The 26,667-nt window shown below is 43.8% G+C and overlaps 1 protein-coding gene across 2 annotated transcripts in view; it reads left to right on the forward strand.

Moving 5' to 3' along the window:
• MAST3 (microtubule associated serine/threonine kinase 3) overlaps nucleotides 1–26,667 on the forward strand; it is a 1,680,970-nt gene that overhangs the window by 547,097 nt on the left and 1,107,206 nt on the right. For both annotated transcript variants that reach the window (XM_044090757.1, XM_044090758.1), the window contains one exon: nucleotides 21,415–21,624. In XM_044090757.1, the coding sequence (XP_043946692.1) occupies nucleotides 21,415–21,624 (210 nt within the window). The remainder of the gene's footprint in view (nucleotides 1–21,414; nucleotides 21,625–26,667) is intronic.

The raw sequence follows: 26,667 nt of genomic DNA on the forward strand, positions 1-26,667 counted from the left end.
TCTTCCTATGCTTTCCAAGGCTTGGTTAGCCACCCTAGACCTAAAAGAGGCCTACCTATACATCCCATTCAGGGAATCGTGCAGGAAATATGTACGGTTCAGGGCAGGATCTTTGCACTTTCAGTTCTCTGTGCTTCCCTTTGGCTTATCCACTGCTCCCAGAGTTTTCACAAAATACCTGGCTCCAGCCATTGCTTTTTGCAGGCAAAGAAATATTCAGATTTACCCTTACTTAGATGATTGCCTGATTCAGGCAGACAGGAAAAACTGTTACAGCACCTGACCTTTGTAAAGGACCTACTGACCTCCCTGGGGTATACTGTCAAAGAAAAGAAATCAAAACAAGTCCCCACACAAAAAAATATATCCCTGGGAGCAAGCCTGAACACAGCATCCCAGATGGCATTCCTTACTCCAGAAAAACAAGCCTACCTGACAGGCTGCTTGTCTCAACTAGCCACCAGAACCCAGTTATCCGCAAGGAAAATCCTGCAAGCTCTAGGGTTCATGGCCTCCTGCATTCTACTCATTCCATATGCCAGACTGCATATGAAAAAACTACTATGGTACCTAAAAAGCCTTTAGTGTCAGCACTCTCAAGACCTGGAAAATATCATACCAATGATACCCTGTCAAGAAACGATTTTCTTTGGTGGGCAGCAGCATGCAACCACAATAAGGGACTTTCCTTCTCACAACCTCACGCTGCCCAGACCCTCACCACAGATGCATCAGACTATGCCTGAGGTGCGCACACCTGGACGTCAGGTGCATTCATGGCCATTGGAGCCCAAATCAAATACATCTGCACATCAACCAAAAAGAGCTGCTAGCTGTTCAGCACGCCCTGACAGCTTTCAGACCCCTACTCTCCCCAGGGCCTCTACTGATCAAAACAGACAACACCACAGTGATGTTGGTATATCAACAAGCAGGGAGAAGACTCACTCTTATCCTCTCTGCAGGCTTGCCATAACCCTTTGGCACGTGGCCTCAGCCATGCAAGTTCACCTGCTAGCACAATTCCTGCCAGGCTCCCTAAACTCTCTGGCAGACAACTTAAGCAGAAACCTGCTAGACCCACATGAGTTGCAGCTAGACCACAGAACCTTCACCCTTGTAACCCAGAAATGGGGCACCCCGAAGGTGGACTTCTTTGCCTCCCACTCCAATCATTAGCTCAACAAATTCTGCACCAGGGAGCCTCACAGCAAGGCCTGGAAAGTGGATGCTCTATCCTTACAATGGGTAAACCTCTCGGTCTATGCATTTCCCCCTCTACCACTCATTTCAAGGGTACTGCTCAAAATAAGGGAGGAAAAACCCAGGGCAATCCTGCTTGCCCCAGACTGGCCATGCTAGCACTGGTACCCAGTGCTGTGCAGCCTGTCACCCCTGCCACCATGGCAACTACCTCAGATCCCAACACTCCTGACCCAGAAGGATGGAGAATTCATGCATCTCCAATTGCAGACCCTCAACCTGGCAGCCTGGCTTATTCCCTGACCTCTCCTTAAGCTGCCAGCCTAAGCAAACAAGTCCTAGATGTTATACGTGAGGCCAGACTCCCCAGCACTAGAAAATCCTATGCGGACAAGTGGAAAAGATTTTGCACCTGGATCCAAGCTAAGGGAGCAGAAACAGCACAGCCCTCCCAACCTCTCATCCTACAATTACCTAGCAGACCTACTGCACAAGGGTCTAGCCTTCTCTTCTATTAAAATTCATGCCTCTGCCATCTCTGCTCATTACAGCACAGAGCCACCTCTCTTCTCACACCCTCTCATCAAACAGTTTCTAAGAGGGACTAACAACTTAAGGCCACCCAGGAGAGCTCCTACCCCAGCCTGGGACCATAACTTTGTGTTGGAAAAGCTCACCCTAAGTTCAACCTACAGCTTCAGCAGAGTTAAAATTCCTCTCTTGGAAAACAGCCTTGCTTGTGGTCATCACTTCAGCTAGAAGAGTGTCAGAGCTACAAGCACTCATGGTTGTAAAGTCCTTCATTATTTTCCATGCTGACAGGGTGTCCCTCAGGACTAACCCATCCTTCATGCCTAAAGTGGTGTCCAGTGCAGCTCTCAATCAAATCCATTCATTTGCCCACCTTTTTCCCTAACCCACAAAACAAGGGGGGAAATGATTTTGCACTCTCTAGATGTGCACAGACAGCTCAGATTCTACCTGGATAGGAGTAAATTTTTTAGAAAAACTATCCAATTGCTAGTCAGCTTTGCAGCAGGGGCAGGGGGCAAGGCCATATCCACATAAACAGTCTCCAAATGGATAGCACACTGCATCCATTTCTGCTACAAACAGCACTGGAAACCGCCCCCAAAGGAGGTCAGGACACATTCCACCAGGGCAACCTAAACCTCTGCATCTTTTGTCAGAGGGGTCCCCACCAGGGACATCCTGGAGGCTGCAACATGGACTTATGTTCATACCTTCACCAAGCATTACCATCTGCCTATCTTCTCCAAATCCAGGGCAGGCTTTGCCACTGCAGGGCATCCTAGCCAGCCCCCAGTTTTCTTGACTTCCTCCTCCCTTTTCTTCAGCTTTGGGAATCAACCCAAGTGTGATGACTGCAACAGTGAAACACGAAGAACATAGTACAGTTCTGTACACTTACCATAAATGTAGATGTTCGAGTGTATTCATTGTTGCAGTCCTGGTTTCCCACCCTCCATCCCCCTTCTCTCTCTCTCTCTTCCACTCTCCTTACAGGGAATTTTTGGTATTTACTGTCTACTGGCGGTGTTCTTCCACCATATTTGGGGGCTCCTGACAGTTGGGGCAAGAAAAACTGATGTAATGGCGTCAGCTGCCTGATTTTATACCACTGACGACCTGATGTCAGTCCTGGAGTGACAGCAACCGATGCAGAAATACTAAGCCTGTGGTATTTGGGCCAACTGAGGGCTACCCCTGGCAGGATAATCCAAGTGTGGTGACTGCAACAGTGAATATACTCGAACATTTATGGCAAGTGTACACAACTGTACTTTCTGTGTGCCAACTGTTTGTCCCCAAGACCCTTTGTGGTCATCTCTCCTCTTTGTTGAGTTACTTAGAGAGCCAGTATCTTAAATTGTTGGCACAAGGTGCTATGGTGGAGTCTTCCCATCCTGAAGGTCAGCTGCCTGCCAAGAAAAAGGCCCAAAAACTTGGGTCTGATTTGGCTGCTGTCCCACCTGCCCCGGGCATCTCTCTTGAGGCTAGGGAAAGCTCAGAGGATCATCCAGTTGTCACAGATTCCTCTGCCATGACCCTATCAGAGGTCAGCATGGATCCAACTTCTCGCATATCCTCAGAGGCTTTGCAAACATCTGTTCTGGACATTAAGGGGGGAACCTCAGCCAGTTATATCTGAGGGACCAAGATGGATACCAGAAATCATAATTTGGGAGGAAATTCCTACTACGTTGACTGAGTGTGGACAAGGGTTTTTCAGGCAAAGGTTCCTCGGAAGGAAAACAAGCATATTTCCCTTGTTGTTAAACATCACCAACGTGAATGGCAGTTTTTTTGCCAGGGGCTATTTAATTCCTTAATGGCCTTAAAGCTTCCTCAGGGAGTTCTGTACCTGTACCTGCTCCTCCCTTATCATTTACTCAGAGAACAGGAGTCCTCTGATGAGGACCCTTTTTCCTGGGTTCTACCTCTCAAGTGGCTTGCCACTCTAATAAATGTAGTTATAATGCAGCTGATGCTGCCTGTAAGGCTGCTGTTTTTGGTTGTGTTTTGAGACATTAATCTTTGCTTCCTCTCCAGCCCTTACATGATGACATTAAGGATGAATTGCTGAATGCTCCTCTTGATAATAAGAACCCTTTTAGTTCTGCTGCTTCTGAGCCTTTTAAGTCCCTCTAGGATAAAGACAAGGCCTTGCAGGAATTGAAACACTTTTTTTGTCTCTCCTGTCCTGAATTTCCAGAGGAATTATCCATCCAAATCTACTTTTGTATGCAGACAGCCATGCCCTCCTCCTAAAGGTAAAAAGGGCTTTAGGCATGAGCTGCTGCTAAGTCTACTCAGACTTCTACTTTTCAGAATCCTCCTTTTCAAGACAAACCAAGTTCTAGCTGATCATTTGCTTCCCCTTTCCTTAGGCCAGGTTCTCTTATCCCGTTTTTCCCTGACCCATCCCATTTGATTGAGTCACTTAAGACTCTTGGGTTTTATCCATCATCTGCCAGGGATATCGCATGGTGTAGAAATCCTTCTTCCTCTTTTTCTGGACATCAATCAGCCTCCTCGGAAACGGCTTCCTTTCTTTCCAGAACTGCTCCAGGACCTTTTGGCTCAGGGTACCATTCAAGTTGTGCCCCCTACCCAGGGAGGGAAACTGTTTTATTCTAGGATTTTTCTGGTTCCCAGGAACGAAGGCACTCGGACATCCATTCTGGACCTTTCTCAGCTCAACACCTTTCTAAAGGTCCCTTCCTTGTAGCTATTGTCCCTTCAAACCCTGTTCCTCCTCCTTTCCCAGACCTTCTTGGTATCCCTGGACCTCAAAGATGCCAATCTTCATATCCCCTTTCCAGGAAGTTTTTACGTTTCTCTGTTTCTTCCTTGCCCTTTCAATTCTCTGCTATGCCCTTTGGCCTATCTACTGCCCCGAGGGTATTCTCCAAATGCCTTGCTCCTGTCATTGCCTTTTGCAGGATGAGATTGGTTCGTATCTTTCCTTATCTAGACTTACCTACTCATTCAGGCTTCGTCCCCTGAGGCCCTGCTTCAGTATCTGTAGTTTACTTTTTGTTTGTTACAAAGCCTGAAGTTTACCATAAACTTTCAGAAATCAGTTTAGGTTCCTTTTCAGGGTCATGTTTTTCTCATTTGCAGAAACCAGAACATTCCCATGCTGGCATCTCTGCCTCAACCCAAAGCCCTCTCTCTGATCACCCTTTTTCAGTCTCTTCTTCTTCTGGTTTCAGTCACAACCAGGGATTTTCTCAGGGCCCTATGCTGCATCTAGCCAGAGTCCATATGAGAAAACTGCAGTGGTTCCTCAAGTCAGTGTGGCTTCAACACTGTCACCCACTGGATTTCCTAGTTCCTTTCCTTCCATGCCTCAGATTCGAGCTTCCAGCGGCAGATTCTTCAGATTCTGTCCATCTAGGACTTCCTTTTCAGCTTCTAGTCTCATCTCAGGAACTTTTTCCAATGCCTCGGACAGGGGGTGGGGAGCCTTTTTCAGTTCCACCAAGGTCCATGATCTCTGGCTTCCCCATCAGAGGTCAGATCAAATACCACAGTGATGTGGTATATCAACAAGTGTGTGTGTGTGTGTGTGTGTGTGTGTGTGTGGGGGGGGGGTGCTGTCCTTACTTTCTTTGCAGCCTTGCTGTTAAGGTCTGGGATCTACCTGTCCAGTGTTGAGTGACTCTTCAGGGTGTGTGCATTCTTTCAGAGCAACATGAAGTGGCAGACTCTCTGAGCAGATCCAGTACACAGGCTCACGAATGTATGCTTCACAGAGATGTGCTTCTGGACATTGCCCATTGATGGGGTACTCCACAGTTAGATCTTTTTGCATCCCTTTTGAAAAGACAACTTCCTCTTTTCTGTGCAAGAGTCCCAAGCCCTCTGGACTGGAGGGAAGATGCACTCTGTCTTCCTTGGAAGGGAATGTTTTATGCCTTCCTTCCCCTTCCTTTAATTCCAAAGGCTCCGCTCAAGATCAGGAAAGACTCACCCAGAATCATGTGGGTAACTCCCTTTTGGTCCAGACAGCATTGGTTCCCCCTTCTTCTTTATTTAGCTGTGGCAGTCACTTCAGGTTACCTCACAGGGTGGACCTTCTCACACAAGACAAGGGTTCTTTGATCTAGCCTCACTTGTCCACTCTTCAACTGATGCTGTGGGTGATAGGGTTTTGATCCCTTTTAGGCAGCTGTTTTCTGAGGACATGCTTAGGGTTCTGCAGGAGGCCAGGAAACCCTCTACCAGGAAATCATGTTTGCCCAAATTGAAGAGATTTTCTGTCTGGTGCCTTTCTCGTAACCACAATCCCTTTTCCGTGGGGATCACTCTGGTTCTCTCTTATTTGTGTGAATTGCTCCATGCTGGGTTGACATATTCTTCAGTTAAAGCTCACCTTTCAGCTGTTCCTTCTGGTCTGCCCTTGACTCTTCCTCTTGCCTCTAGGTTTGAAGTCAAACAGTTTCTTAAAGGCATCCTTCATATCAGGCCTCCCAGAAAGCCTGTTCCACCTTCTTGGGACCTCAGTTATGTGCTTCAAAAATTTGACATAGGCTTCTTTTGAGCCTGCAGCTTCAGTTTGTTTGCAACATTGTATTTGGAAGATTGTTTTTCTTTCGGTCCTTACTTCAGCTAAAAGAGTCTGTGAACTCCTCTCTCTTATGGCTGTTCCTCCTTTCTTAGTTTTTCATAGGGACAGGGTGTCTCTTCATACTAATCCTTCTTTTATGCCCATGGTGGTTAATGAGTTGTCTCTTAATCTATTTTTCCTTCCCCACTGTCTGCTAGTGAGAAGGTTCTTCACACCTTGAATTGCATAGACAGCTGAGATATTGTTTGGATAAAAATAAGGCCATTAGCAAATATGAACGACTTATTGTTTCTAAGCAAACCATATCCGTCTGGATCTCTAAGGCCATTTCTTTTTGTTGTTCCTTTCATGGTAAATCTCTTTCTACCTCTGTAAAGGCCGATTCTGCTAGAGTTGTTGCTTCCTGTGGTGCTTTTCTTTTTTTCAAAGGATTGGATGAAAGTTCTATCCTTGAGGCTGCTATTTGGACTTCTGTCCTTACCTTCACTAAGCATTACAAGTCGGGTGTTGTTTCTAGAGGAAGAGCTTACTTTTGCAGAGCTATACTGCATGGGTTTTTAGGGGGCTCTTTTTCCTTTCTCCTCCCTGTTTTCTCTTGAGGTTTTGTACTCTCCCTTATGTAAAGAAATCTGCAACAGTGATATGGAAGGACAGAGTGCAGTTGTGTAAAATCTTACCATAACAGTAGATGTTCTCTTCACTGTTTCAGTATTTGCTCCCACCGTCCAACCCCCTTTTTGCTCTGCCCTATTCCTTCTGCCTTCCTGGTTTGGGATTCTTTTCTTTTTTTCTCTTTCTGGATGCATGTGTTTCTCCTAGTTCCTAGGAAATTGTTCCTCCTGGGGCTTTTCATTTCTGAGGTATGTATCTGCATGTCCCTTTATGACCTACGCCTTGTACGGGGAGCAAGACTTTGGTATACTGGGTGGACATTGGGCTGCCCTTGGCAGGAATCCCTTATGTAAAGAATACTGCAACAGTGAAGAGAGGGACAATCTGTTATGATAAGGTTTTATACGACTGCACTTTCTCTGCAGTCCCACTAGTAAAGAGACTGAAGATTCCCTTGATGTAAATGATCATTAGTAATTGATTGTCTGTCATCTGTTTGTTAGAAAACTCTTTATAAATGGAAAGGGGTGATAATGTTGTCTGATTGCTACCTTGCCAATCAGTCATGACCCTTCCTTATTTATCTGTATGTGTTTTTATAGTAAGAGTGCATTTAAAACTGAAAATAGTTGGTTTGCATACATTCGTGTGCTACTGTAAAATTAATCTAATCTCGCCTAGTGTATTCTTTTGCTTCCTTTATAAGCAGGCACACTTTGCTTCATTGTCATAACCATAGGTGATGTTATTAATTATCGGTCGCCTGTCACTAAACTACTAAGTTATTATTTGTTGAAATACATCTTAAAGCCAAACATTTTTGAGGCTGCTGGGCCAGATCCAAAGTTGTGGAAACACATTCCTCCCTTATCTGCATTATTACTTAGACATCTAAAAACTTGATGGTACCAAATGTTCTTCCACCTTGTTGGGATCGCAATTATGACCACCACTTTGTAATGCCATCTTTCCCTGAAAAATGGTGAAAACTAAAGGTTCTTTCTCCTAATCTCATTGACTATAGTATATAATAACCTCTTTCTCTGCCAAGAAAAACAATCCTCGGACTTCTATAAGTTTCTAATTTTCTGTGACAGCACTTGCTGGAAAATACTAGTATTACACTTCATTCATCTTCGTGCCCAACATAATTGGGATCAAGCCTCCCAGAAATATTGTTGTAAGGTATACGTCTTGAATGCCATTCTTCTTCTGCAGTTTCTCCACACAAGAAGAAGGTTGCAGTGCAGAAGCACCACACTGATGGATGTGATCCTTTGTAACTCTTTCAAATGATGGTTCAAAGCATGGACCTCCGTCAAAGTGTCTGGTGTGCATCTCTGTTGGTGATGGGAGATAACTAGCATAAACTGCTCCAAAAAACAAGGCCTTATCTGACTGCTCTTCCCCTTCAGGAGTATTTTTTTAAACTTAGGGGGTCCTTCAGATATTTAATGGTGTGACTTGATCCCAGTCCTTCCATTTCCCTACTGGTGGACACTCTTAAGGATGAACTGCTCTGTGTGCTGCAGACATGCTTTAGCATCTTTATATTACTTATTGCTGGGGGTGGTCTAATGAACTATGCTCCATGCTAGCTACATGCTGTATAGTATCCCCAAGTTGGTGACTACGGAGTTCTCATGACTGTTGGGGAAGAGACTGCTTGCTTGCTTATTTCAGACTTTAAGTATTTTTTTATTTGCATCGTGGTCAAAAACCCAGCATATCCAGACTACAAAACACTTTAAAGAAAGTTTGCAGATGTTCCTTCGTGTTTCACTGTTGCAGTCATTACATTTGGGTAATCCTGCTGGCAGGTTGCCCTCAGTCGGCCTGAATTCCAAAGTCTTGGGTCCTGCGTTGGCTGCTGTCGCCCCCTCCCTGACGTCAGGTTGTCAGGGATATAAAAGAAGTAGCTGACGCCATTTTCTTGCTGCGCAGTGCCCGAAGCAGAAGCAGTTTGCAAGTGCCAGTCGGCCGAGATTTTCGTGTTTGAGTTTCAGATCCGAAGTTTTCAATAAAGCTAAGTACCCCGTTGGGAAAACTTTTTTCTTGCTCCAGACCGATGTCAGAAAAAGTTAATAATTGTATTTCTTGTGGTAAGCAAATACCTCATAAGGATTTTCATTCTTACTGTATTCCTTGCCTAGGCCCTGATCACAACATTACTGGTTGTCGGTTTTGTGCTAGATTTAACCAACGCACTGTTAAGCGTCAGTATGATTTTGCTTTAAACTTTTTTGGACGCCAGTGTAATTATCCTGACATGTCGTCGGATAGCCATCCGACTACCGGAGTTTACAAAAAACGCAAAGAAAAGGATAGAGAAAAACAACCGAGGCCCAAAACCGATGACAAAGCTTCTCCTAAGCCAGTCGCTGGTTCTCAATGAGGTGCTTTCGCAGCCCCCCGACACCTGCTACTTTAGAGTCGCAGGCCACTACAGACTCCCACGTGGAGTCGGCCATGCCGCTGGATACTCAAGGTATTGGAGCCTCGGACGCTAATCCCTCAGATGGGTCCGGAGCCGCTGAGCAGGTACCGGCTTCTGAGGGTATATTCAGACCTAAACATCTTTACATTAAAACAACTTCAGCTTCAAAGACAAAGACTAAAGCACCTTCTAAAGCAAGTAAACAAACTCAAGAGCCACATGGACAGGCCTCTATGCCCAAAAAACAGATGCTCAAAATGGCCGAAGACTTGACTACCTTGATCAGGGGTTCCCATCCCCCTCCTGATAAGAGGTCTAGACAAGACACTGACTATGAATCTTCAGATCAGGTTTCTATTTCTTCTGATTCCTCTTCTGATCAGGGATATTCTCTTCCCCCCTATGAGGATTCTGATGCTGAAGAATCTATACCTTCAGCATCTCCTCCTGAGGACTATTCCTTTGGGCAAACCTTGCATACCATGAGGGAGTATTTCCACTGGGAGAGCCAAGATTTTTCAGAATCTAAAAAGAGGCTCAGGGATTTTTTTTTTTACCACCTCAGCGCAGGCCTCTAGCCATTCCACCTGTGTTAGACATTATAGATGATGTGTTTTCGGAGTCTAGTCTGACCCCTGACTCCTTACCCCCAGCCCCTGTTAAGCCAGACAGATATTACAGGGTTCCTGACTCACACAAGTTTATTTTTAAAAACCCTGCTGCTGACCCAGAAACTATTTCACAGGGTCCAAAGGGAGTTGAGGCTTCCATGGCAAAAAACCCAACCCCCTCTGACAGAGATTCAAGAGCACTGGACAGATGGGGAAAAAAGGTTTACACATCTGCAACTTTGGCTGTAAGGGCTTTAAATTGTCAATTTCATATACTTAAGTATCAGCAACATGTCATGGGATTGCTTAAACAGAAAATGTTGTTAAATTCTGAATGTGCAGAAAACAAGGAAATGCAGGATTTTTTGTATGCAGCAGAACAAGTTGGAAAACATACTTTGCAATATGGTTTTGATTCTTTGGAGGCCTCCTGTAGGACCGCAGCTACGGGTTCTGTAATTAGGAGGCATGCTTGGTTAAAGGAACAAAATCTGCCTGATCATGTTAGTTAAATTACTAGATGCACCTTTACAGCATGATACTTTGTTTGGTGTTAAGGCAGAAGAGGTGTTAAAGAAAGTGGAGGATAAAGCTAAATCTATGCAAACTGTCAAAGTACAGCCACCTAGGTTTAGTAGACACTGGCCTACAAAAAAATTGGTCCTTTCCTGTGTCAGACAGACCTCAAAGGGGCAGACCCAGACACCCTAGGGGCAGATCCCAGGCGCAAGGTTCTTACAGGCCCCAGCAATGGGGTGCTTCTACCTCCAAAGCTGAAGAAGATAGATCACAAACATACAGAAAAAAGTCTCAATGACTTCCCCTTGCCTGCACCAAGCACTTGTTTTCTGGCAGCACACTTAGGGGGAAAATTAGCTCTTTTTGCTCAAAATTGGCACATCATAACCCAGGGCAAGTGGGCTCTAAACATAGTGTCACAAGGCTTACAAGTTCCATTTCCATACTCTGCCAAAGGCAAACGGCTGGCCAGATCTGCCAAAAAATCAATGGGCAGAGGCACAAAAACAAGTCTCATCCCTCATGGACATGGAGGCCATTCAACAAGTACCAGAGCAAGAGCAGGGACAAGGATTTTACTCAAGACTGTTTTTGGTACCCAGAAAGGACAAGGCCTGGAGGCCGATACTGGACCTGTCTATTCTGAACACTTTCCTGGATATTCCAAAATTCAAAATGTTGACTTTGCAGCAGTTTCTGCCCATGCTGGGCAAGAATGCTTGGCTTGTGAGTTTAGACCTAAAAGAGGCATACCTGCATGTTCCAGTGAGGCAACCATGCAGAAGATACCTAGATTCAAGGCAGGTTCAATGCATTACCAATTCTCTGAACTGCCCTTTGGCTTATCTACTGCGCCCAGGGTCTTTACAAAGTACCTGGCACCAGTAATTGCATTCTGCAGTCAGAGGAATACAAATATATCCTTACTTGGACGACTTGTCTCATTCAAGCAGAGAACAAGGACATTCTTCTTCAACATCTGGCATTCGTGAAAAGACTTCTAACATGCCTAGGGTACATAGTCAACAAAAAGAAATCAAATCTAGCACCCTCACAAGAGATTACATTCCTGGGTGCAAGCTTGAATAAAACTGCCCAGATGGCTTATCTCACGCCAGACAAAGGCAACTGACTACCTATTTCAAAATGTTGGCAACAAAAGGCCCAGTTATCGGCAAGAACAATTCTGCAGGCTTTCGGCTTCATGGCATCCTGCATCCTACTAATTCCATATGCGAGACTGCATATGAGGAAACTTCAATGGTACCTAAAAAGTGTCTAGGCTCAGCATTGCCACAGCCTGGAAACAGTCATTACTCTCATTCCCTGCCTGCGACAGGAGTTTCGATGGTGGGAAAAGGCTTGTCACCAGAACAAGGGACAGCCATTCATATTACCTCCAGCCAGGCAGACACTAACAACGGATGCATCAGACTATGCCTGGGGAGCCCACATGGCAGGAAGATGCATTCAGGGCACATGGTCCTCAAACCAAATGCATCTACATATCAATCAAAAAGAGATGTTCGCTGTTCAAAATGCCCTGACAGCCTTCAGGGACCTACATCATCCGGGACAACTACTGATAAAGACAGACAACACCACAGTCATGTGGTATATAAACAAGCAGGGAGGCACACATTCTTACCCCCTTTGCAGACTAGCCATGACTTTGTGGGACACAGCATTGTCTTACCAAGTACATCTCCAGGCACAATTCCTGCCAGGAAAGGAAAATACTCTGGCAGACGAACTAAGCAGAAACCTCATGGATCCCCACGAGTGGAAACTTGATCCACAAGTCTTCAGCATGATAACAAGGAAATGGGGATGCCCGGACATAGATCTATTTGCCTTCCCTCTCAATTACCAAATAAAAATATTCTGCACAAGGACTCATCACAGACAAGCATGGAAAGTGGACGCCCTATCTTACAGCTGGAAAAACCTATTAGTATATGCCTTTCCTCCACGGCCTCTCCTCCCCAAGGTGCTCCTAAAGGTCAGACAGGAGAAGCCAAAGATGATACTGATTGCCCCAGACTGGCCACGCCAGTACTGGTATCCAATACTAAGGAACTTCTCTCTATATACCCAGCTGGGGCCTTACCTCAAATACCTCGACTACTGTCCCAGCAAAACAATCAGAACATGCACAGCCAACTCAGGACATTAAACTTGGCAGCATGGCGGATAATGTAGTTGTACAAAAAACAACTCTCAGTAAAGCTATGATGGATGTCATTCTGAAGTCAGAAGGCCTAGTACTAGAAAGTCTTATGCTGGAAAATGGAAGAGATTCTGTGCCTGGAACCAGGCACAAGGAACTGATGCAGCGGTACCAAATATTCCTCAGATTTTGCATTACTTAACTGAGATGCTGGACAAAGGCTTATCTTTTTCATCAATTAAAATTCATGCCTCTGTCATTTCGGCTCATTACATTACAGAGCCACCACTTTTTTCTCATCCTTTATTAAGGCAGTACCTCAGAGGAGCCAAAAATTTAAGGCCCCCAAGGAGACTAGCCTTACCTGCATGGGACCTCAACTATGTCTTGGAAAAACTCACCCTACCTCCTTTTGAGCCAGCGGCTACTGCTGACATGAAGTTTTTACCTTGGAAAACAGCACTGCTCTTAGCAATTACTTCTGCAAGACGAGTTTCAGAGCTACAGGTGCTCATGGCTGTGGAACCTTTCATCATTTTTCATCCAGACAGGGTCTCCCTGAGGACAAACCCAACATTTATGCCTAAAGTAGTGTCCAGTGTGGCGCTTAACCAAGCCATCCATCTGCCTACCTTTTCCCCAAATCCACAGAACAAGGGGGAGAGAATTCTGCATTCTTTGGACATGCACAAACAGCTTAGATTCTACTTGGACAGAACCAAAGCTTTCAGGAAGACAGAGCAATTACTAGTGGCATATGCTGTAGGATCACAAGGAAAGCCGATCTCAAAGCAGACTATTTCTAAGTGGTTAGGACACTGCATTCATTTCTGCTACTTACACCATGGCAAGCCAGTGTCTAAGGGAATTAGGCCTCATTCCACCAGAGCTGTAGCCACCTCAGCAGCCTTTCTCAAGGGAGTACCAACCAGAGACATTTTAGAGGCGGCTACTTGGAGTACAGTGCACACCTTTACAAAGCATTATCATCTGCCACTCTACTCTAAATCCAGGGCAGGCTTTGCCACTTCAGTTCTGCAGGGCCTCATAGCCGCTCCTACTGCTGTCTAGTTTCAGCCTCCCAACCATAGCTTTGGGACTCTACCGAAATGTAATGACTGCAACAGTTGTGTACACTTGCCATAAATGTAGATGTTTGAGTGTATTCACTGTTGCAGTCCATGTTACCCACCTGCTTCCCCCTTTTTTCTTTTGGATCTTATCTTTCCTTCTCTGATTTATACTACTTATGTGGTGTATTTGCTTATAGATGAAGGTAAAATTTATATTGGTGTATGTATATAAAGTTTGGCTACCCTTTTTTGGGGGCACCTAACATCTGGGGCAAGAAAAACTGACGAACATGGCGTCGACTACTACTTTTATACCCCTGACGACCTGACGTCAGGGAGGGGGCGACAGCAGCCGACGCAGGACCCAAGACTTTGGAATTCAGGCCTGCTGAGGGCAACCTGCCAGCAGGATTACCCAAATGTAATGACTGCAACAGTGAATACACTCCAACATCTACATTTATGGTAAGTGTACACAACTGTATTTTATGGGCAACTCCCCTCTAAGAGACCACTATCTCTTTTTTACTTTGAGAGATCGCAACTTGATTGCTCATGTCTTAATTTCTCACTTGTAATTCCTCAATGGATGCCCATTACATGTAATGTAATAGAGCAATTTGAAGTAAATGTTTTTTGCAGGGGTCATACCCCTGCACTCCCACCCAGACTTGTATATACCACCATCCTAGAAAACAGAGGGACCTGCAAAAAGCAGCATGCAGAATTCTCAGGAAATCATTTTTGCTCTGCTCTAACAGCAGTGAGCAAATGATTTATAGTAATTTGAACATTAAGAATGTACTAGGTAACTAAAAAACGTTTGTCGCCTTTTACATGAAAGGCAGAGTAGTTTCCTTTTCATTTTTATGCTTTACATTTCCTTTTTTTTTTTTTTTTTTTTTTTTTTAATGAGTCCATATTGTCCTTTTCTAAACAGCTAGGTAGGCACTACCAGCATTCACCAGGATACTACTTTAGTGTACCTTGGACTTCACTCATTTTATATTACACAGAATACTTCATTGGTGCAAGGTTTTTGCCAGACAAGGATTTAAAATATGAAACTACATTCCTTTCAGTGTCAGAATAGTTCCATGGTTGCCTGTCTTCCCAACAGTCCTAAAATTATTTGAACACCTAAGCAACATATCTACTCTGCAGTGGATAAAACTCAAACTCATATTCTGGTCTTTTACCTACCTCTCCTTTATAACTACCAAATGTAAGACCATATAGTTCTTGGCTGGTTTGTGTTCATGTTACTTACCATGACTAGTGATTATCAGACTTTGTCACTGAACTTTCTGAGCAATTCTTCATCCTTTGGTAATCTTACATTTTGGGAGATTTGCAGTTTATAATGCATAACAGAGGATGCGTTAAGGGCCCCCACCACCATGGTATGCTGTATTGTTTACTTTAAAGTCTGTTAAGTGTGGTCAGGGAGTTTATAGGTCACTAAATACTTGGTGTGATGCCACTGACTAGTGACCTTCTGGGGAATATATTCACAGAGAATAATTACAAATCCATGTTTCTTATTAATTTCCTTGTTTTTCCTCGGTGGTTGGTAGTCTGGATTAGCTAGTGTTTTTGTCACAAGATTTAAAAAATATATATTATTTACTAGTAGCCTTGCAGAATTGACACTTTCCAAGTTTGCAATGTAATGTTTGCCATTTTCATGTCTGTTATAACTGTCATCATTTAAAATGCAGTTTGTTGCTTGTTTTTATGTGCAACCTACTTTTGTAGGTAAGTTTATGGCTGACTGAGTGGTGTTGTGGTTCAGCCAGCCCACCTGCTCAAAGAAAGATAAATAAATGTAAGATAATAGATTACGGTACCTCTCAAAGAAGAGTTTTAAAGGTAAAAGACCACCAGTGTCTAGCATGGTGTACAAATAGTCTGACTCCAAGAGCTGTCCAGTAACACAAGAAGTGTGTCCATGAGAGCAAGCCAGGACTTTATGTGGATTAATGGCTATGGTTTGAAAATGAAGTGGGCATTTTTTTTCACAATCCTAAGAAACGTTTGAAAAACATATGAAAACCATCTTTTGTTGTGTTCATTTTTTGCATGTTGCATCAGCACTGTCATTTGTACTGGAACTGTACAAGACTAGAAAGGGTTTGTTCTTAAGGAGATGTAGGTCCTACTTGCATACTACACTGCTCTCTACAGCTATTGTTTCTGTGACTAGTCTCAAAAGTACAAATAAGTCCACTCTAGCTGGTTTAGATTGGAAGTCTGTGAAATGAGTGAAAATGTAAACCTGTTCTGTCTACCATTATTTTACTACTTCTATGGCTACTATGCTGCCATATAGGAGTACCAGCTCTGAATAGTTATGCTGCTGCTTGCATAATGCCTCTGCCCCCATCCCCATCACAGTATCTTGCAACAGAACACAATTGTTCATTATGGCTGATGGTTTTGTGCTGGTGTCTGATTTGGCAAATAATTGCATTAAAGCACAGGTTCATTGCATGGCTGGTACCACCTATGCGTAGTCATCAACAGTAAAACTCCTAACTTTGTAGATGACATTTCACAATGATTAAGGAGGTGCAAGAGCACTGATATTTGAGTAAAGGAAAATAGCTGCTAAGCCCTTACGTCTGTACCCTTTAAAACTGATGCTTCCTTTTCTCATCTTCCATCCACCACCCAGGGTTTCCATGAGTCTCTGCTTTGATTTGATTTGCCACTGTCTCTAGCAGGTTATTCCAGAGCCCTGCCATTCTGTCTGAAAAATATTGCTTTGTTTTAGCAGGGGCTATATTAATATTCATTATATAAATTTTCTTTTGCTGCTGCTGCAGTTCTTTATTAGTAACATTAGAAATTTACAGTAGTTAACATGTTTTTGTATCTACGCAGATAAGAATGTGTACCAGTCCTCAGTTCTGTAGTTTCTCTTGTTTAATGGTTTAGGTCTTTTGGATGTAGAATCATAGATTTTTTAAGGCCACTGAGCCTTATAAATATTCATGTCTGGCAAGTACCCTCCATCAGGCTGTACCTTCTATATCTATGAGGGCCATACCAGTCACTCCTGGTATAAACCTGTGGCTAATCATCCAGTCAGCTAGTTTATTTTTAAAGGAAGATAGTGATAAATTAAATGCATTTGTATGTAGCAGTGTGGTAAAAAATAATTGCATAGTAAAGGGTCTTGCTTTTTAAAAAGTTAATTCTGTCATTGTGATTTCACTTTCTCAGCTGTCAGCTCTTTCCTTTATACCGTTACCCTCCCTTTTAGTATCATTCCACCTCACTCCCTGATGACACAAGAAGTGAATATCATATTCCATGCTACTGTTTTTCTCCAAAGTGTTTACACCTAATGCCCTCAGCTTTTCTTCATATACTAGCCCTTATCTTAAGTAGCCTGCCTCTGTACACTGTCCAGCCATATTCTAGCTGTAAGTATCTATATTTTTAATTTTCCCAGCACTATAATGGTAGGATCCAGTGTTGTCACAGATGAAACAACACAGCAACAGACAACATGGATCTGTAGTTATGGTAGGTACATAATTTTCATGTTTTGCAGAAAGAAAGTCGTGTCCCCTTAATATTTAAGAAATGTTCTTAATATTAGTGCACATTGGATTGCATTTGCTTTACATCAGGAGGGCTGAGTAAACCTTTGCCCTTAAAGTGCATTCAGAATTCTGCCTCCCCTCCTATCCTTTCTTCCTCCTTACCTCTTCTCCACCTTCCCCGTACCTCAATGAATGCCATCATGGATGCCCTTTCTACCACCCCTTCTTTTAGTCCATTCCTTGGGACCACAACCCTCTCTTTGAAATAGTTTCCCAGCTCCAAGCATCCCTCTAATCTTGTGTCTATGCCTTGTTCCCCCCCATTTCTTTTGTTAAAGACAGTGGCTTTGTATTTCCCTGACATGATGTTGTGCAGCCATGTCATGATCCCACTGTCATTTCTGGTCACAAATGAGAAAGCTTTAGCTCTTATAGTTCATGGCTATGTCCTTCCCACTCCATCCCATGCACACTTCTGATAGTATTTCACTGGACCTGTCCTTGTAAGGCCACTATAACTGCACAAGATACTCAAGGTGGGATGACATGATCGACAAACCACGATGCTTTGCCAGAGATGGTCTGCACCTGTCGCCCCTGGGATTCAGGTTACTGGCTAAGGCTCTTGCCACCCCTGTAGTGCCTTTTTTAGGCAAGGCTCAAAGGACAAAACCACTACCATAACAGATATAAGCATGCAAAATCTGAAGGTAATGCTTCTTAGTGCTAGAAGTCTAAACCTCAAAATGTACTCTCTCGAGGCACTCCTAAAAATGGAGAACATCGATGTCTGTGCAGTAACTGAGAGCTGGTTCAAGGCTCCAGAGAGCACCCCTGCAATACCAGGCTACAACTCTTAGCACACTTTTCGGCCACCAAATCAGGACCGGAAGACTAAAGGCAGAGGAGTGTCCATATTCACCAAGGATATTCACACCTCCAGGCTAGTTGCCCAACACAATGCATCTGAAATTCTACAGGTGCAGCTAACACTAAGTAAGACTGCAATCCAAATTGTAGCTTGCTATGGATCCCCCACCATACCCCAAGATTCTCACTACACCTTTCTAAACATAGTGGAAAATATTAAGATACAGCCAAACGCCCTAATACTGGGTGATTTCAACTACCCTGCCATTAATTGGGAAAACTACTCGGGTACCAACACCTTTGCCCAGCAGTTCTTGGAATTCATAAATTCCAATGCCCTGGATCAACTAATCTGTAGTCCGACCAGGGGGCTCAAATATCCTAGACCTGGTCATTACCAACATGGGAGATTGATGCTCCACACCAGTGGTCACCCCCTCGTTGGTCAGGTCTGACCATAAGCTAATCACCCTTGACGTCCTCATCCCACCCCCAAGTAGGGAAACCTCCATTAAAAAACTTCTCCAAAGCCAACTTCATGCTACTCAAGTCAGAAGTGACAAACTTCATGACACCCATGCAGACGGGAACTGAAAGTTCGACTGCTGAATCCTACACTAAGGCACTGTACGAGCACATCCACTCGTGCATGAATCATGCCATTCTAAATAGAACCAAGATGCTCTCCACCAAAAAAAAGGAAGCAATCTGGTGGTCCCCTGCAATAAACAAACTATACAACAGAAGGAAGAAACTGTTGCAGAGAAGAGGAAAATCCCAGGATGCAAAAAGCTCCCTTACCAGACTCAGTAAGAAGCTGAGATCCCTCATAAAATCCTCCAAAGCTAGTTACGAAAATAAAATTGCCAAAGATTCCAATGATAACCACAAGGCATTCTTTAGTTATGTCAAGAATCTAAATGGCAATGCTCAGATCTGCTCTGAGCTACAACAGAATGGTATTAAATATACTGATCCCAAGGACATTGCCAATATCCTGGCAGATTGATTCAGTGCCAATTTCACCGCCCCTCTCACCCCCTAAAGGGCCCATCTCAGCACCAAAAGATTGCCAAATTCTGGTAGTCATGGCCACACAGGTAAAAAACACACTCTCCAAAGCTAAGAATACAGCATCTGTGGGACCAGGCGACATCCCAGGCTGTGTACTACATGAACTACAAAATGAACTGGCACCTCACCCAAGTGTCATGTTTAATCATAGCCTCACCTCAGGCTTCATGCCCAATGAGTGATGCACACCTACAGTTATCCCACTCCACAAGGGGGAATCCACCTTGGATCCCAGGAACTATTGTCCCATCAGTCTGACGAGCCTGATCTGCAAAGCCATGGAATGCATTATCATGGAACCTATAAACAAAGACATTGGCAACCTTCAAACACTGGACCCCACCCAGTTTGGTTTCGTGAAGGGCCAATCTTGTCTCCTCAACTTGATTGACTTCTTCAAATCAGTCTCCAGAGCTGTGGGCGAGGGTAAGGTGGTCCACACAGGCTATCTGGACCTTGCCAAGGCCTTCGGTACCATCCCCCACTCTGGAATCATAGATAAACTTACTAAGCTGGGCATTAATCCCTACGTCACTCGATGGGTTGCCAACTGGCTTACTGACAGAACCGACACTGTAAAAGTAGCCGACTCCAAATCTGGCTCCAGACAAGTGGAGTACCTCAGGGTTCAGTCCTCGGACCACTGTTGTTTGGCATCTACTTCTCCGAAGTACAGACCAACACTAAGGGATTCTAGCTGGCAAAGTTTGCAGATGACTGCAAACTGGGAACCATTATTGAATCCCCAAATGATGTGGATATTCTACAAAAGGGCCTTACAGAAACAGATGCTTGATGCCAGAGCAATGGGCTCAAGCACAATACCAAGAAATGTATAGTTATCCCCTTTGGGAAAAACCTTGTACACATGAATTACCACATAAGTGGCAGTACACTAAACACAGAAAGTGTGATAAGGGACTTAGGGACGCAGGTGGACAGTGCTCTCACCTTCGATAACCACATTGCCACAACAGTCAGGAAATCCTTCTATGTGGCACACCTCATCACTAAGGGCTTTTCATCCAGAAAAAAGGAGGTCATTGTCCCACTGTACTCATCCCTCATTAGACCCATTATAATAGAGTACAACACCCGTTTGGTATGTACCTCACAAGACCTCTGCAACAGCTGAAAAGGTTGCAGAAATACCTCACTAAAAGAATCACAGGCCTAAAGCAGATGCCCTATGCTGACCGTCTAAAAAAACCTCCAGCTATACTCTTTCGCATATCATCTACTCAGAGACGATCTCTGCTTAACATACAAGGCCATGTCAAGCCCAGAGCTGTTGGACATGCTACATTTAAAGAAATCCCAATCCCTCAGAGCCACATGCTCCAGGGATCTAAACCTGGTCATCACAATAAACAAAACATGCTGGAGGGACAGGTTCCTGACCCAGAGACTCCCCATACTCTGGAATAGACTGCCCATACATGTCAAGCTGAGCGCTTCTTTGGCCCTCTTCAAAAGGAACCTGGGAGACAGGAGATTCACCCCGGGGATCACGTCAGTCACCTTGCTAGGCAGAGGACCAGGGAAGTAAATATTCTAGGAAGAAATAGCCACAGAATTGTTATGGCTAGGCTTGTATAGGCCCTAGGGCGGATAGCCTAGTACCACCCCATGATCAAGATGTAGTATAGCTGAGAGCTTTGTTGGGTTTTTTTTTTTTTTTTTTTTTTTTTTGCTTAAGTTTGTACCCTGAGTGATGCACTCCCACATTCTCGCTGTGCAGCCTCCCATCAAAGACTCTAAGCATTGTTGAGTAGCAGCTCAGGCAGCTCTGGTGCTGGTGGACTCCCTGATAGACCTCTGTATGACAGCTAGTACTGCCTGATCTCTACCATTGTAGAATTACAACTAAAGTTCTTATTTGTAGGCCACTTGCATGGCACTGACATATGCTACTATGCGTACATCAGTGCTATTGTCTTTAGCTCTATTTCATTTAGTTATCAAAAATTATAATATTGTTTTCATCTAAATGTGGGCATCTTTTTTTTCCCATTAGTGCTTTAATGGAGCAAGTTTTGGTTGCTATATAGCCTCTTACACTGCAAATGTGCATGCACACACTGACACAAGTCACATACTTATGCTCAGGCTACGTAATGATTCCTAAAACAGAATTGAATGTTAGATGCTAAGAAATTTGGGCTACAGTGACATTTATCTGTTATCCTTCAGGCTACGGCCCAGATGGAGGAGCGTCTGCAAGACATTATAACAAACTACTCTCCAAGCAGCACTCTGCCTCTAGCTGATGGCGTCCTCAGCTTTATCCACCATCAAATTGTGGAAATTGCACGTGACTGTCTCGAGAAGTCTCAGAATGCACTTGTGAGCTCACGGTATTTCATGGAGTTGCAAGAAAAGCTGGAGAAGATGCTGCAAGACGTGAGTATATTTTATATCTGCTTGCTACTTTAGCTGTCACTGTTCTACCCATTATTTTTGTTTCTATTCCATTAAACATTGTAATGAATATGATCTTGAAGCCTGCCCTGAAGTTTGATGTAACCTAAGGTCTGCTTATAACAGTTAGCTGAACAATTAACCTTAGGGTACTTGCTGATGTATGCCTTGTTGTGAACAAGGAAGAAGACATCATGGACCTTTCCAAGCATATGAAAAAGTAATTAGTGAAAAAGTGTCCATACAGCTTGGTAGGCAGCCAGAGTGGTAAGAGGTCGTGATTATACATATAGGTTCATAGGTGTTTACTAGGCTAACGACCACAAGGGCCTTTTTAAGCCTAGCCATGCATCCCAAATCTGTGACAAGTTCTCATACCCTTGATGAGTGTAAGCATGGGCGTGGGAGATGAACCATTTACAGGTTACTTGCGTCCATTAGAGACATAGGTGCCAAACCAGGGGTGAATTTCCAGTTTCCCATCCAGTTATCCAAGTTGCACTTGAATTGGATTAGGAAGGAACTCTGCTTCACATGGCTGGGGAGCCTGTTTCGTAGGTGGGGAGTCTCTGGGATACATACCTATTTTTCCAGTAGGTTTTATTTATATCACAGGCACGGTTTAAGTCTTTGGCATGGGTAATTCTGGTGTTGTTTGTTTTGTGGAAGTGCAGGAGGCCCATTAGAGTGGGGTCTGACAATGCCCTTTATGCCAGGCATAGATCTCCCCTCAAAAGCCTGTAGGAGACAGAATACAGGGATAGGGCCTTGAGGCAGTCTGTATAGGACATTTTACTTACACCCAGTATTCTTTTAGAGAGGAACCTCTGTGGACGTTCCAATTGTTCGATATGCTTGGTTAGGTAAATATCAAAGGGGGCAGTGTACTCAATGATAGGTCTGATGAATGTTGAATATAGTGGAACAATGACTTCCTTGGACTTGGATGCCATACCTTTCTTTATAAGTTGCGCAACATAGAATGATTTTTCACCACTGTAGAAACATGATGGTCAAAGACTAAATTACTGTCTATGTGTGTCCCTAAGTACCTGACTACTGGGTCAACTCTAAGGGGTGTGGTGTCAATATGATAGTTACCAGGAATGAATGACTTCCCAAAATATACTACTTTGCATTTCCTGGCATTTAGTTTTAGTCCATGGCATTGACACCAGTTGTTTGTCTGTGTCAGCCCCCTCCTGGAGAACATCCTGAAGAACATTCGTGTCAGTGTGAGATTCAGTGACAGCTACTAATTTGCAATCATCTGTAAATTTAGTCAGCCAGAGACCACTCACATTGGCCTTGACTTCTGAGAAGTAAATGCCAAAACAGAGTGGTCCAAGGACTGATGTCTGAGGACACCACTTGTGACTGGCCTCTTTGTAGAGGTGGACTCCCCAATTCTAACTTCCTGGGTCCTGGCTGTGAGCCAGTTGGCTATCCACTGGGTGACATACGGGTTTGTACCGAACCTCTTGAATTTGTCAACATTGCCCGAGTGAGGTATTTTGGCAAATGCCTTTGCTAGGTCAAGGTAGGCAGTGTGAACGATTTTGCCCTCATCCATTGCTTTGGTGGCCTTCTCAAAGACGTCCACCAGGTTGAGTAGGCATGATCTATCCTTGAAAAAAACAAACTGGGTTGGGTCCAGTGTCTGGAGGTTTACTATATCTCTATTGATCATCTCCATGATAATTCGTTCCATGGTTTTACATATAAGACTAGTGAGACTTATGGGTCTGTAGTCCCCAGGGACTGTAGATGGCCCACTTTTGTGCAGGGGGTTGACTGTTGCCTTTCTCCATTCATGAGGCATGAAGCCTGTTTGGAGGGTACCTTAAATAGTAATTTCAGAGGCCCTAATAGGTCATGTTTCATGCTATTTAGAAGGCATCCTGCGATAGTGTCTGGGCACATTGATGCAGTGTTCATGGACTTAGAGCATTAAGGATTTGTTCTCTAGTGATAGTAGGGTGAGTTCTGTTTAATGATATTCTTTGAGGGAAGGTTGGGGGGAGAGAGGGGTAAAGTTGGAGCTGAATTTATCAGCCAGGAGGTTTGCTATATATTCTGGCTCGGTATAGGGGGCTCTATTTACAATGAGCTCGGCACACAATTGTGCATTGCCTTTGAGGTTACAGACAAAGCTAAAGAATGCTTTGTGGTTGAACTTAGCCTGGGAGACCAAACTTACTTCAAATTTGGTTTTGGTAAGCTTTATTTGTCCTCTGAGTTGTTTGTTTATTTTGATGAGTGTTTTTTTCCTGCTGGGTGCCGCACCTCCTCATTTTTGCCGTGATATTCTTCCTTCTGTTATACAGCCTATTGATTTTGTGGTTCCATCAGGGTGGCTTGTTTTTTGAGTTAGTTTTATACTTCTTCCTAGTGGGTACAGCTGCCTCTGTGCAGCTATTAACATGTTTGTACGGGGTTTTTTTGAACAGTTTTGCATAGGCAGAAGTGTTCTCAGGGTTTATGGGGGCTTGAAATGTTGCCAGGTTCTCACTTAATAGCAGGAGGTTAGCCTTAGAATAGTTCCTGAATATTCCAGGTTTAGCTGGAGGTCCAGGTTTTATTTTTTACTTCAAAGGCGACCATTTTGTGGTCTGACCTTACAAGGGAAAGCATTACAGTAAGGAGTGTGCAGCAGTCTCCCATATTAGTGAGGACCAGATCCAGTATGGTTGCACCCCTGGTTGGTGTATTGATTGTCTGGTCCAGAGAGTTTGCGTTTACAAAATCCAAGAATCCCTGTGCATGTACGTTTGGTGTCTTACAGGATTCCCATTTAATAATTGGGTTAATTAGTCACCCATGAATATAGTATTGGGTTGGATGGTTAGTGTTTCTTATAAGTTTAAATACATGGTATGGGTTTCCTGGGTCATAGAGGGGGACCTGTAGCTTGCAAGGAAGTGGTATTGGATTTTACATATGGTGATTTTAACTTGGAGCAGCTCAAATGCATTGTCCTGTTTGACCAAACTTGAAGTATATTTATTTTTGATGTAAATAGAGGCACCTCCACCTTTAGTCCCTGGTTGTGAAATAGCTGGCCTAAATGTGTGGAAGGCATTATAACCTTGCACTGTTGGTGTGCTCTCCGCTGCTTTAAACCATGTCTCAGTGACTTGACTCGTGTCAGGATTTTCTAGGGTAGAGAGAGAGCTTCTAGGGAGTGGAGTTTTTTGTTTAGACTCCTAGCATTGAGCAATAATACCTTTAGAGTTTCTTGGTTGTGATTTTGCTATGTCAGAAGCACTTTCAGTTTGGCATTCCCTAAAAAAGGCACTATGGGGGAAAGACAGTGTTTTAGCTAATATCCAAAAGCCTAGAGGGTGAAGACTATCCCTGGCAAAGCAGCGTGGTCTGTTGATCATCTTCTTTCATGCTGACAAATATTCCACCCCCTTAGAATGACACTAGACACTAAACCAATTATTAAAGTCAATCATCCTTTGCTCATATTGTGGTGTCATCATTGGAGAAGGTAAAATGCTGCTCAATGCTAGGCTCATACCAGCCTGAGACACATATTCCGAGAGCTCCGTGATGTCTCTCTTCATGTAGTCTAGGGATGTACGTCTCCGGTCATTTACTCCCGCATGGACTATGACTGAGTCATATTGGTAATTATTGTCCAGTGACCTGACTGCATGTGTAATGTGGTGGATCCTAGCCCCTGATAAGCAACTGACCATAACTTTCTTCTTACTTAGCCTGCTGAGAGGGACATCAGTGTGTCTCATGATGGAGTCTCCAATGACTAGAATGTTGGACTGTGTGGTGGTTTGCCTTATGGGTTTAAAGGTAGAGGCTCCATGACATGTAGCTCTATGTGTTATTGTGGGTGTTGTTTTGAAAGAGAGCATTTTTGGCTGCTGAGGGTATTTGTTATGCGTACTTCATCTAGGAAGTCTTTGTGGTTTAGGAAGGTTACATGCAAGTGCCTCAGCATATGTGGATCAATATGTCTGCATCGAATTGTGCGTGATTGGTGCAGCTCTTGTACTACTGACAACCTAATTAACATTAGGTGTATCTTTATGTGAGAGCTTTGTCTCCAGTGACTTTGTGTAAATACATCTCTCACATGCCATATCAGTTTGTTTGAGAATTAACTGGTTGTCAGTAAATGTGAGGCAATTTCTGCATTGCCTCAGGATGCCCATATCCACTAAGCCGGTAATGGAGACAGTAGGAAAGTTCATATCCATGGCAATAGACCCTTTTTTATTGATTAGACAGTTGGAGTGAGAATATGAATCACTGGCAGGAGTATCCGGTTTGCAATTATGTGAACAGTACTTGTCACTGCAGACAGTTTTCCTGTGTGCAACTAGATATTGGGGAAATTTCAGTTCTGTTTTTACAGGAAAAATGTCACACAAGGTGTCTGAGTCTGTACAGAGCACTGCCAAACACTTGAGGGGAAACTAATATGTAGAGCCTGAAAATTTATGGATGAAGTATTTAGGCAGATATTCTGAATTTAGAAGCAAATCAAGCTGTACTTACTGAAAACAAAGAATTAGCTTGTTAAGAATGATGAAAAGAGGAGAGTCGCATGAATGGCTACTGCCTGGCTACTACTAATGCTGATCTCACCACAGCTTCATTCTGTTGGGATACAATACTCCTTTGCTTCTTCTCTCACCAGAAGCAAAATGTTAGAAAAGAATAGAAGCAGACCAGAGCCTGTTTGGTGAGCCGCACTCTTGTCCCAGATGATGCAAAGGTCTGCAGGTTTGTAGCCTTTTCCTGGTAGATTCCTTGAAAAGCAACCAGACCAATCAGGAGCGTTAAGCACAGACACTCACTCACTCGCCAACCAGAAACAGTCTGGAATCAGTGCACTCTGCTCCTTCTATTACCAGGACCAGAATATAAGTACAGATTCCAAGCTGTCACCTGTAAAGCAGTTATTAGGCTTTTTGGTGATCAGCAGTCTCCAGGAAATAATGTTCCCATACTCCTCTCACCAGGAGAAAACAGAAGCACTAATCCAAGAGGACTACT

This window comes from Protopterus annectens, chromosome 13.part0 (assembly GCF_019279795.1).
Source record: "Protopterus annectens isolate FY-2018-M chromosome 13.part0, PAN1.0, whole genome shotgun sequence".
NCBI classification, from domain to species: Eukaryota; Metazoa; Chordata; order Ceratodontiformes; family Protopteridae; genus Protopterus; species Protopterus annectens.